This window comes from Leopardus geoffroyi, chromosome B2 (assembly GCF_018350155.1).
Source record: "Leopardus geoffroyi isolate Oge1 chromosome B2, O.geoffroyi_Oge1_pat1.0, whole genome shotgun sequence".
Taxonomy (NCBI): Eukaryota; Metazoa; Chordata; class Mammalia; order Carnivora; family Felidae; genus Leopardus; species Leopardus geoffroyi.
Window position 1 is genome coordinate 11,123,487 of NC_059332.1, and position 12,435 is coordinate 11,135,921.

Sequence of the window (12,435 nt, forward strand, 5' to 3'; positions counted from 1 at the left end):
GCGACTTCCTGAGATGGAAACTTCTCTACCACCAGCCGCCCGCCCCTCCCGGGCGCAGGCTGCCCCCCTTTTCCGGGCAGGAACCGAGGAGACAATGCCCTGGCAGGCCCCCTAGCGTTCTCGCGGCCAGCCCCGCCAGGTCGGCCGGCCGGCCGGCCGGGACGCGGCCCGCACGCCTCCCCAGCGGAGAGCCCAAGCGCCGGCCCGCGCGGCCCGGGAGCGCGCCGTCCCTCCGCCCGCCACCGGGGCGACCCCTCGCGGCCCCGCCCCACCCCGGCCCGGGCTCCCCGCGGAGGCGCCCGGCTGCCCCGCCTCCCCCACCCGCGCGCGCCAACTCCCAGCTCGCGGCCCTGATTGGCCGCCGCATTCCCGCTTTCCTTCCCGAACCGCCATTTTGAAAATCTTGTTGATTCGGGGGAGCCGAGAGCGCGGCGCGAGCGTCACGCCAGAGAGCGGCCCGCGCGCCTCCTCCTCGGCGCTCGCCGCCGCCTCCCGGAGCCTCTTCGTGCCTTCGCGCGCCAGGCCCGCGGCGGCCGGCACCGGCGGTGAGGGCTGCGTCGGGGCAGAGGAGGCCGAGAGGGCGCCGCGGGCCCGCCCGCACCGCCGCGGCCATTTGGACGGCGGCCTGGGGCGGGGGGAGGGGACGCGGGGCGGCCGGCGGCGGCGGCGGCGGCGGCGGCGGCGGCGGCGCGGGCCGGCGCGAGCGGGCGGGGGGCGGCGCGGGCCCGGCGGAGGGAGGGGCGGCTCGGCGCCCGCGGTTTCCCGCCTCGGGAATGCCCGCAGCCGGAGGGAAGCCGTCCCCGGGGAGTAAGCGCTGCTGTCCCGGCCGCGGGAGGAGGCAACTTTGAGGTCGGGTTTCCCGCGGCCCCCGGCGTCCTGGGGCCGTGAAGGGTCGGGCAGGTCTCGGTGGCCGCCCCGTCCCTGCCGCCGGGGCCGAGGGGACCGAGACGTGTGGCTTTCTGCCCGCCCGCAGGTCGACAGCATGTCCTCCTCGGGCCCAGCTGCAGAGGGAGAGGGAACCCCCGCCCAGCCCGCGTCCGAGAAAGAGCCCGAAATGCCCGGCCCGAGAGAGGAAAGTGAAGAGGAGGACGAGGACGACGAGGAGGAGGAAGAGGAGGAGGAGGAAGAAAAAGGTGGGAGAAAGTCGCGTCTCTGGTGATGGATTTCACAGAAAACCGTTTTCTTGCCTCCTTTTTTGCGCCTGGAGACGCCGAATCGGAGGGATCTCTGGCGAGAATGTTGGCGAGATTTATCCCTTTTTGGTGTTGAGCAGTGGCAGAGAATTGGTGAATTCCGGTTGGTAGAAAATAGCTGTTAGCGTTGTTATTTACGCATTTGGGAGTTGCGGTTGACTTGTGGCCGGCAATCTGCGTTCGTAACGTTTTCGTCATTTGACAGGACGTTTCTAAGTTTCAGATCTGTTTTTAAGACTTGTTTGTTGGCTTTTGAAGTCGCTAGGGTTGCTGTTTTTAATTTCATCTTCTGCTAATTTAAGTACAGGTGTTTTGCCTTTTGAAGTTCTTGCGAGGTCTTTCCTGAAACCACACATGCAGACGTGAAGACGTTATTCATGCTAGTCCTGGAGATATTTTGACAACTTTTCATGCATCTGCTGAACTTCAGCAGAGGCCCTTTGCAGAGGCTTGGGGGAGTTCACTCTCACGGGGAAACACCAGTGAAAGCTGTTGCTGCTCGAGAAAGTAGTTAAATACGAAAGCGGTGAACTGTGAAAGAGCTCCGAAACTGGTCTCAGTTTTGGAGTTGCAGGAGTGCACTATTAACCATTATTTGCCTGGAGGCCTGAAGCAGGAGGACCTTACCGGATGCGGGACTGATAGAGCATCACTTTCTCCAACATGCACGGGGCACTACCACTTCCGGGTATGCCAGGTTCCTAAAATGTTTTCCAGTCACTTAAAAAAATCTGTATCACAGTTCTCTTAGCGTCCTTTGATGATATTAGACCAATCCAGGTTTGTTTAATATGTGGCTCCAGCCAAACTTGGGAAGAAGTTTGAAGTGTTCTTTCCAAACCCGGGTTTAAGTGTCCCATTTCTTTTAAGCCTCAACCAGCCCCAGGTCAGCATTTTATACCTACGATCTGGGTTGAGATTACACAGCATGCCTTTTTGTTTGTTAGAAGTGGTAGGTGCTCTGAGATCGGAGCATTTCCACATTTAAGTACTGACGCGGTTGGAAAAAATTATAAATTATTTTTAAGTTATTCACCATACAATAGCTAAAAATTGGCTGCAGTATCTCAACTATTAGTCCAAAATTTTCTGAGTGTTTTTACCTCCGATTTTTTGTTTGTTGTTTAGTCTCTTTTTAAAGACCAAGTTTCTATACCACAGGGATGATGGATTCCTCTGTCAGGAAAAAAATTATAGAAATCGTGTAAAAATACTACCTGTGGCTGATACAGTAATGCTTAGGGGCCAGATGATCGTTCAGAATGCGATTTTTTTTTTTTCTCCAGAATTACCCCCAAGGAATTCTGTAGTTGTTCTAATTGATTATTCTGTTTCCTTCCTTCGAGGTGTTTGTGGAGCAACTAAAATTGTGAAGGTTTTTATCCCAGTTAGCCCTGAAAATTTGATTGTACTCCTGGGGCATCTCAGAAACAGGACAGCGCAGTCTGCCAAAGAAGGGTGGACTTGACTTGGGTGGGGAGGGGCTAGTATAAAAGATGACTCTTAGGTTTGTGTCTTTGGCAGCTGAGCTGACACTATTACCATTTTCTGGAAAACATAATTCACAAAGGTGAGCAAGTGTGGAGAGGATTCGGAGTTCTGTTTGAGCGCACTGAGTTAGGTGCCTGGAGGACACGAAGTGGAGCTGTCCACTGGCGGCTCTGACAGTTGATGTGAAGCTTAGAAAGCTCTTGACTGGATGCAGATCGGGAGAGCCATTAGCTCATAGATGGTAATCAGAGGCAAGCAAAATGGTTTAAGTCAGTCAGGGTTTCAGCAGCAGGATAACAGGGATTGCTTTAGAGTGTGTTTTCTTCCCTCTGCACACCATTGCCAGAATATACCTGCCGGAATCCCTTTATCCTTACTCGTTTCTTTCTGCGCAAATCCTTATGTCTCCAAATCTTTCAAAGCCACCTCCAAATGTTTTGATCGTTTTTCCTTAGTCCAAAAGTAATTACTGTCTTCAACTCGGAGAACTTTTATTTGTATCTTTCCTAAGGTGTGTATCACCTTCTCCTTGGAGTATATTTGTGACTAAACACCACCAGTAGACGTGATGTCTTTCAGGATATTCAGTATCTTCATCATCTGTTCATCCCCCCCCCCCCCCTTAGTATCTAGTGAGGCTTTGCACAAAACAAGCATTCAGCTGAATGAATGAAAGGACGTTCAGTGATAGAGTGTTCTCTTTTTTATCTGAATTTGTGTCAGTGGGTGTAAATCATTTTAGAAATTTAAGTTTAAAGGTTTAAGTTTTTAAGTATATGTTATATGTCTTTTTTAATGTTTTTAAATGTTTATGCATTTTTTTTAATGTTTATTTTGAGAGAGAGAATGTATGTACAAAGAGAAAGGGTGAGAGAGAATCGCAAGCAGGCCCTCTGCTGATGAGCCCTACTTGGGGTTCGATCCCAGGAACCATGAGATTATGACCTGAGCCAAAATCAAGAGTCAGACGCTTAACCAACTGAGCCACCCAAGTGCCCCTCTAGCCTTTTTTTTTTTTTAAAGCAGTCCACACCATAAACAGTTTAACTTTTTTTAGAATGATTTATGACCACTGTTATAAACATTTACTGAACTACAAAATAATGTCCTCCCAGTCAGTTGCAGTAAATGTGAACTTGTAGAATTTTGCCCTATTTATAGCAACATTAGGCTGCTCTGCCTTAGCTAAGGTCCTTGTTTTTCTTTCGTCAGCTTGCTGAATTATTGCTTTCTTTGTATGTTTTTTGAAGTTCTTATAATCTCAGCCCAAGCTAGCTATTTGATGATGTACCATAAACTAAATTGCAATCAACAGAATTAGGTCTAATTAAAGAGTCGGCCTTGGTGATAGTTCACAAAGTGACTGGACTTTCATTAGCAATAATTGTAGTTGAATAAAAGTTTTTTGCTTTCTGATTTTTTTTTTTTTTTAAACTGGATCCCTTTGTGACTTGCCAGGCAAATAAAATGTTACTCTAAAAAAAGATTTCAGTGATGTTGTTAATTTACTATTTTTCATCTCTCATTTGCTTCTCAAAACCATGCTCAGGAGAAGAGTAAAGTATTAGAGATTTCTGCAGTTTTTCCTTATAGGTTTATCCAATAAAATTAATATGTTCTTTAAGCTTCTGGTTATTTAAGAAGTATTAAATTAATTTCTAGAAAAGAGTCTGATCGTGGAAGGCAAGAGGGAAAAGAAAAAAGTGGAGAGATTGACCATGCAAGTCTCTTCCTTACAGAGAGAGCCATTTACAATTGCACAAGGTAAGTTTATTCTGTTCTTTTCACTTTACACTAAAAATGTTTAAATATCAAACTTAGGGTCAGCAGTACTCAGTTTTTAGTGTTTACTAAGTAGTTATATATTAATGGTATAATTTCATTTAGTTTGCCCTATTGAGCAAAAGCTATAAATAAATTATGCTGTAAAAATAACCATCATTAAAATAACTGTAAATCTATTAACACATAATAGTGCTTAACTTTAATTATTGCGGTGTGTTTTTTCCTAGGAAAAGGACAGAAACTTTGTGAAATTGAAAGGATACATTTCTTCCTGAGTAAAAAGAAAACGGATGAACTTAGAAATCTACATAAACTACTTTACAACAGACCTGGCACAGTTAAGACCTTTTTTATGTCTTTAATCTAGTAACATATTTATGTATTTGTGCAATAGAAGCATATAATTTTAGTTCTGGAAAGGACTTCAGCAATCAACTAGTTCAGTTTCTGTACCATACAAATGAACAAACTGAAACACACATTTATTAAATGATTTATCACAGAATACATAGTTGGATATTAGCAGTTAGGATTGTAATATCCAGGCTTTGTAGTATAGTTTTTATGCCAAACTGAATTTTTTTAATTGTGGTGATTTTAGTGATCTTTAAATGTATTAGAAGAAATTTATTTTGGGAAGGTTTCCAGCTATTCAGAAAAAATGATAAAGTATAATTGTATCTCATTTTGAGCAAATATCTGATAAATTAGGTGGTAATTCTTTGGGGATTTGTTAAAACAAATCTATTTCATATAATTGAGGAAACTTTGGGTTTTGCAAGGACAAAGTGAAGTTTGATGTTAGAATCTTGTGTGTTATCTCATTTGATCTCACTACAATCTAATTTACACAAGTCTCATTACTGTTAAATCGTATAACTTTTGGATATTGGAGGTCTTCTGTTCTTTTCAAAAAATAAAATCCATGACTCTCTCATATAAGAAATAAATATTACTAGTAATGTGTATTACTTGGGGAAAGGATCTTTTTTTAAGAAGTGACTTTCCACATCTCCTAATACTGTCAGATAACATTTAGTTGTAGTTCTCTGTCAATAAAAATTCCCAGATGGAAATTTGTTCAATTCAAATTGTTATTTTTAAAGAATTAAATTTTTAAGCCTTTTATAACGTTAATATTTGAGTGACAAATACTATTTTCCGTTGTGAGTTAAGAAATGTTGAATAAACCAATACTATAACTGGGAAACAGATTTGAAAATACAAATGTTGGCTTTGAATTTTTCTTATGTACATTACTGGGTAATAAATAGCATTAATAATAAAGGAAACATTTTCAGGTGTCCTCATTAAAGAAGAATGTGGGTCAGTTCAGTGGCTTTCCATTTGAAAAAGGAAGTGTTCAATATAAAAAGAAGGAAGAAATGTTGAAAAAGTAAGTTATTTTTACATGTATTGTGTTTTGATCAATGTATTTTGAGTTAATTTTTAAACATTTAAATAAGACCATCCAAACATTTTTAGTGGACTGCTAATTTTTTGCTTTTAATGCCAAGATCTTAACATTCTTTGTTAGGATCTTGGGATCTTTGTTAACTTGGGATATTCATTAGTTTCCCATAAGTAGTTACTGTTAAGATTATTGAAAACTCACATTAACAAATGCTTCTATTTCTTAGAAGCATACGCAAATAAGTCATTCAGACAGTTCAAAATTCAAGTCTTGGGAATAGAGTGAAAAATCCACCACCCTCCTTTATCTCCTGCCAGCCTTTCTGTTCCCCCAGCTTGTAGGTACCATTTAAACTATTTTGAAAATCAATTTGATGAAAACGTGTTCTTTACCACAATGCAAGCAAGATGATATATTCTTAAGAGCTTTTGTTTATTAAATCCTTTATAGTTTAAAAATAGTAAATAATAGAGATGATTGTTCCTTCATCACAGTAGGAGTGCTGAGAGGAAAATCTAGTATTTAATCACTAACTATGTTTGGCTCCATAGCTTAGGGGTTAGAGCACTGGTCTTATAATCACCAACCAGAAAAATTAAGTCCATGAATTTTATAGTATTGAAAACTTCTTACATTATTTTCTAGTGAATTGACTTAGTTTATTCCTTTACTACCTTTAAAACTTAATTAGTAGGGGCACCTGGGTGGCTCATTCGGTTAAGTGTCCCAACTCTTGATTTCATCTCAGGTCATGAACTCCTGGTTCATGGGTTTGAGCCATGAGTTGGGCTCTGCACTGGTATCTCGGAGCCTACTTGAGGCTCTCTCCTCTCCCTCTCTCTGTCTCTGCCCCACCCCTGCTTGCAAGCACGTGCTCATTCTCTCTGTCTCTTAATATATAAACTTTAAAGGGTTGCCTGGGTGGCTCAGCCAGTTAAGCATCTGACTTCAGCTCAGGTCATGATCTCACAGTTTGTCGTTCAAGCCCCATGTCAGGCTCTGTGCTGACAGCTCGGAGCCTGGAACCTGCTTCAGATTCTGTGTCTCCTCTCTCTGCCCCTCCCCCCGCTCATGCTCTGTCTCTCTCTGTCTCTCAAAAATAAATAGAAATGTGGGGCGCCTGGGTGGCGTAGTCGGTTAAGCGTCCGACTTCAGCCAGGTCACGATCTCGCGGTCCGTGAGTTCGAGCCCCGCGTCAGGCTCTGGGCTGATGGCTCAGAGCCTGGAGCCTGTTTCCGATTCTGTGTCTCCCTCTCTCTCTGCCCCTCCCCTGTTCATGCTCTGTCTCTCTCTGTCCCAAAAATAAATAAACATTGAAAAAAAAAAAAATTAAAAAAATAAATAGAAATGTTTAAAAAAAATTTTTTTTTTTTTTAATTTAAAAAGCTTAACTGGTAAATAGTGTTTTCAATTTATTAATAATCCTATCTGGTTGTATTTTATACATTAATCAAGATTATTAGGAAAGTGCTTTTTATTGTTTTCTGGAAAGTACTTCTCATATTCAGAGAAACGTTAGATGCTTTTTTTTTTTTTTTTTAAGGAAGGACTTTTTTTTTTTTTTTTTTTTTTTTTTTTTCCAACGTTTTATTTATTTTTGGGACAGAGAGAGACAGAGCATGAACGGGGGAGGGGCAGAGAGAGAGGGAGACACAGAATCGGAAACAGGCCCCAGGCTCTGAGCCATCAGCCCAGAGCCCGACGCGGGGCTCGAACTCACGGACCGCGAGATTGTGACCTGGCTGAAGTCGGACGCTTAACCGACTGCGCCACCCAGGCGCCCCGAGGAAGGACTTATTTTTAACTTATTTATTTTGATAGCACGGAGGGGCAGACAGAATGAGAGAGAATCCCAAGCAGTCTCCGTACTGTCAGTGCAGATATCAGGACCGTGAGATCATGACCTGAGCTGAAGTCAAGAGTCAGATGCTTAACCAACTGAGCCACCCAGGTGCCCCTGGGTTGGATGCCCTTTTGTTTTTTTTTTTGTTTGTTTTTTGTTTTTGTTTTTTGTTTTTTGTTTTTTAGTGTTTGAGAGAGAGCATAAGTGGGTGAGAGACAGAGAGAGGGAGACAGAATCTGAAGCAGGCTCCACGCTCTGAGCTGTCAGCACAGGGCCCGATGGTGGGGCTTGAACCCACAACCGTAAGATCATGACAGGAGCTGAAGTCTGACTTGACTGACTGAGCCGCCCAGGCACCTACCCCCTGCCCCCATGCTTTTTTTAATGTTTGTACCTGAGTGACTGTGGTTAGCTATTGCCTTTATGTTGTGGAGAATGATTATAAACTTTGCTACATAACAAACTTGGTTTCTTTCATTTTCTGTTTTAGGTTTAGAAATGCCATGTTAAAGAGCATCTGCGAGGTTCTTGATTTGGAGAGATCAGGTGTAAATAGCGAACTGGTGAAGAGGATCTTGAATTTCTTAATGCATCCAAAGCCTTCTGGCAAAGTGAGGACCAATTTTTACTATTTCAGTAAAGAATCAGTTATAGTCTGTCCTTCCTTTCTCTTTTTATGGAACAGTTTAGTTTGTTAGCAGCATTGCTTCTCAACATGCAGTAGTGTCTTCTGCTTTCAAAGAACATGCACCAGTTTCATGATAGAAATAGCATAGGAGGCATATAGATTTGTCTTATCAGATACAGAAGATAGAAGATTAAGAAAAATAATTATTAACTAAGTTAATGTCAAATGGACAGAAATACAAACTAAGTATTCAGCGTTTTATATCTAGAAGGAACTGGAAGAACAGAAACAGGTTGAATTGAGGGTGAGGTGTTAGGCTGGATGGGGAACGTATGCAACCTTCAACCAGGTGAGGAAGGATAAGATGGGCATATAGAACTGGGTATTTTCTAGACACTGGAATAATGGTTGGAAGTAAAATGGCCTTGTACTTTCCCCCACTCTTCCTAAAATTCAGATTAGGTTTGCCTTAATTGTTTAACATAGGACTCGTTACTGACTTCAAATGTTTATTTAAGTATTACTTACCTGACTTTGCACTTTCAGTTTAAGTCTGTCAGTAAATATTTTCATAATCTTCCTCATTTTGTTAGCAAAGAAATTGCGGAAAATTCTAGAGGACCTAGGAGTTCAGGGGAAAACCATCGGTGAGGGGGGGGGAGAGGGCATAAGGATTAGGAACCAGAAAATAGCTCTGGAACTTTGGTTTTATTTGCTTTTGGTATGATTTACCATTAGCTGGAGAAAGACAGATAAAGAATATTTTTGTCATACAGCTATAAATCCAAGGGCTATGGTGGGGGTTTTTTTGATTTGGTTTTGGGGTTTTTTTATGTTTTGAGTTTGCTTAAAAATGAGAGATTCCCTATTTTTTAAACTTTTACTATGGACAGACCTGTACTTCTTAAGAATTTCATGTGACAAATTGAATACCATTTTCCCAGAAGCCATTCAGAAGTTGTTTAGGTTTTGAGGGATATGTTTACATTCTTTTAATCAGTGATTTTGAATGTGTTGGTTTTAAGACCCAATTACCCTCTTAAAAATTGAGGACTCCAGAAGCTTTTGCTTATGTGGGTTATTTGGATATTTACTATGTTATAAAGTAAAACTGAAAAAATTTTATTTATTTTTTTGAAAAAATTTTAAATACCAGTAAGCCCACTACATGTTAACAAAAGTAATGTATTATATGAAAAATATACTTTCAACAAAACTAGAAGAATGGCATTGTTTTATATTTTTCCAAGTCTCTTCATGTCTGTCTTAAAAGACCGCTATATTGTTATTTGCTCTGGATTTCAATCTATCACACATTGTTTTGCTTGAAGTATGTAAAGAAAATCCAGCCTTACCCAGTATGTAGTTAGAAAAAAAGAGTGTCTTTAAAAACTTTTACATAATTATGGATATTCTCTGATAGACCACCAGAACTCCACAGTGGTAGTTTATTAAAGGTTAGTTGTAATGTGGTCTCTGAAACCAACATTCACCAGGTGGAAATTATTGGTTTTTTCAATTGTGCAGATCTTCCAAATGTTGGCACGTTTCCATTAAACACTGTCAAAAAGTCATTAATAAAATCACTGTCTCATCAGAAAAACCTTTAGGGGGCGCCTGGGTGGCGCAGTCGGTTAAGCGTCCGACTTCAGCCAGGTCACGATCTCGCGGTCCGTGAGTTCGAGCCCCGCGTCAGGCTCTGGGTTGATGGCTCAGAGCCTGGAGCCTGTTTCCGATTCTGTGTCTCCCTCTCTCTCTGACCCTCCCCTGTTCATGCTCTGTCTCTCTCTGTCCCAAAAATAAAATAAACATTGAAAAAAAAAAAAAAAAGAAAAACCTTTAGGTATTAGGAGGCTGTTAAGTTCATGGTTATGGACGCGAATATTCCATATGAAGTTTTGAAATTTATTATTGGCAATAAATACCATCAGTTATTTTCTTTAAAATGACAGGCTCACGTTCATTTTGAGAACATGTCTTTTAAATATCTAAGTCTGAAAAGGCATACTTTGACGGTTCTTTTACAAATGGTGTTTCATGGAAAAGGTGGCTGGCTCAGCTCCCAGCTCAATTGTGCAAGTGCTTTTTCTTGAGAAAACCAGTGAAGTTCAGTATGTGGCAAACGTGTTTGAGGTGGACCTCCCATTTTGTTACCCAGATGTCATAAAGTCATGTACTTAGAGGTTGAGAGTTAACATCACTAGTATTTATTGATTCATCAAGGACATTCTAAAACACCTCCTTCTTTTCACTTCTAGTGTGTGGTTATGAGGAATATAATGACTCCTAGCAGTTTGCTGCCTCTGCCTTGATGAGTACTAAAGTGCCAGCAATTTTACAACCATCTTTGCTTTTGCAGTCAGTACAAATATCAGTCAGTACAAAACACAGTGAAGAGAGAAAATAATGTCTCGATGTTATCATGAAAATAATTTTGATACTGTGGGCTTCTAAAAGGGTCTCAGGAAACCCTATGATCCATGAACCGTATTTTGAGAACCACTCTTTCAGTCTTTCTTATGGAATCTAACTCTTGTATCCACTTTTCATATCTGCTTCTGTGATGATTACTTCTTAATCTATTGATATCAATCTCAAGTTATTTTCTGTACTACCTACATTTTTGTCATTTAAGAAAAACACTACAAACTCATTAGTAACTAATTTTTGTCCCCATAGTAATAAAATTATTGAATTAACATTGTTTTACTATCTTTTTTTTGTTATACTTCTAGTTTGATTATTTTTCAGATTTTGTTTCCAACAAGTGATGATGCTGTTGACACTGGGTTCTGGTTAAGGTTTAACTGTTTTTAGGACCAGTACAGGAAGGCTCTAAAATATTTATATATTGCTGCTTCTTTATTTATCTTTGGAAGTTGCATTTTCTTGATTGGTTACTTGAACGGTTTAACATTCTTTCACTTTCCTGTATAGATTATCCTGCACCCATCCAGTCTTCTCCTTTACTAATTCCTTATATAGATTATATTCTTATTACCTGTATCTGGTTCCTGAACTGAGATAGTAAGGGATACCACACTTTTCTAATATATTTGAGTCCTGGATTTCATATATTGATTGAATAGGGAGTTTGGACAATCAGAGTCACCTTTTCTCCAGAATTTATCCAAATGGATTTGGTTCCTGGTACTAGCTGGTAATTGTAACAGGTTGCATAACAAGGATATCCATATACGTTCAAGGAAGTTTTTTTATAGAAACTTACAGAGAACCCCTCTGAGAAATATCAATGGTCTACTAACTTAATTTTTTTTTTTAATTTTTTTTAATGTGTATTTATTTTTGAGAGAGAGAGAGAGTGTGATTTAGGGGAGAGGCAGAGAGAGAGCAAGACACAGAATCTGAAGCAGGCTCTAGGCTCTGAGCTGTCAGCACCTGAGCCGAAGTCAGATGCTTAACCAACTGAGACACATAATCACCCCATACTAACTTAAAATTTCTGAACTGACATAGATTGGCTGTAGGCCAGTCAGCCTTTAGGAAGAATAGGTTGTTTGGGCAGCTAGAGGCTATCTTATGGATTGTACATAACCTGAGAACAGAACATACACAAAACAGCCACCTTATTCTTAATTTTTGTGTAGGTGACAGTGACCCCTAGACTGGAAGTTTCTAGGAGAGAAAGAACCTGCGGTTCTGCCAACTTCATGAAAGATAGTGCCTACAGTTACCACTAACATTTATATAACTGTATATCATAAGGTTATGTTCTGGGATTTTCCTCACAATTTCTGCTTATTGCAGAAAATAACAAGAAAAAATAAAAATAGTAGATACCTATAATTTCGGAAATAATTTTAATTCCTCTGTGTATATATTTTCAGATCTTTTATGCAAGATTTTATGGTTTTCAATTTCAGAAGTTAGCAAATACTCCCCTAAGAAAGCATTTAAGAATTAAATTTGCTGGTTAATATGATCAAATTGTTTCTTCACATGGTCTCTGCTTTTTAAATATGCATGCTTTAATTGAATATCAAAGTAATAGCAGTACATGTATTTTGTGTTTCTTAATTAGTTTCATAATTAACATACCCAGCACTAATTGCATAGAGTC

At 40.7% G+C, this 12,435-nt stretch overlaps 1 protein-coding gene across 5 annotated transcripts in view; it reads left to right on the forward strand.

The window, feature by feature from the left end:
* The first annotated feature begins 365 nt into the window (after window positions 1-365).
* The window catches only part of DEK (DEK proto-oncogene), a 31,424-nt gene continuing 19,354 nt past the window's right edge, over window positions 366-12,435 (forward strand). The window contains exons 1-6 of one of the 5 annotated variants that reach the window (XM_045497274.1): window positions 366-545; window positions 974-1,133; window positions 4,347-4,448; window positions 4,697-4,806; window positions 5,771-5,865; window positions 8,217-8,337. In XM_045497274.1, coding sequence (XP_045353230.1) covers window positions 983-1,133; window positions 4,347-4,448; window positions 4,697-4,806; window positions 5,771-5,865; window positions 8,217-8,337 — 579 coding nt within the window. In that variant the 5' untranslated portion in view covers window positions 366-545; window positions 974-982. Of the gene's footprint in view, window positions 546-710; window positions 850-973; window positions 1,882-4,346; window positions 4,449-4,696; window positions 4,807-5,770; window positions 5,866-8,216; window positions 8,338-12,435 lie in introns of those variants that run through there. The other 4 variants (XM_045497277.1, XM_045497275.1, XM_045497278.1 and 1 more) reach the window with 4 other exon arrangements.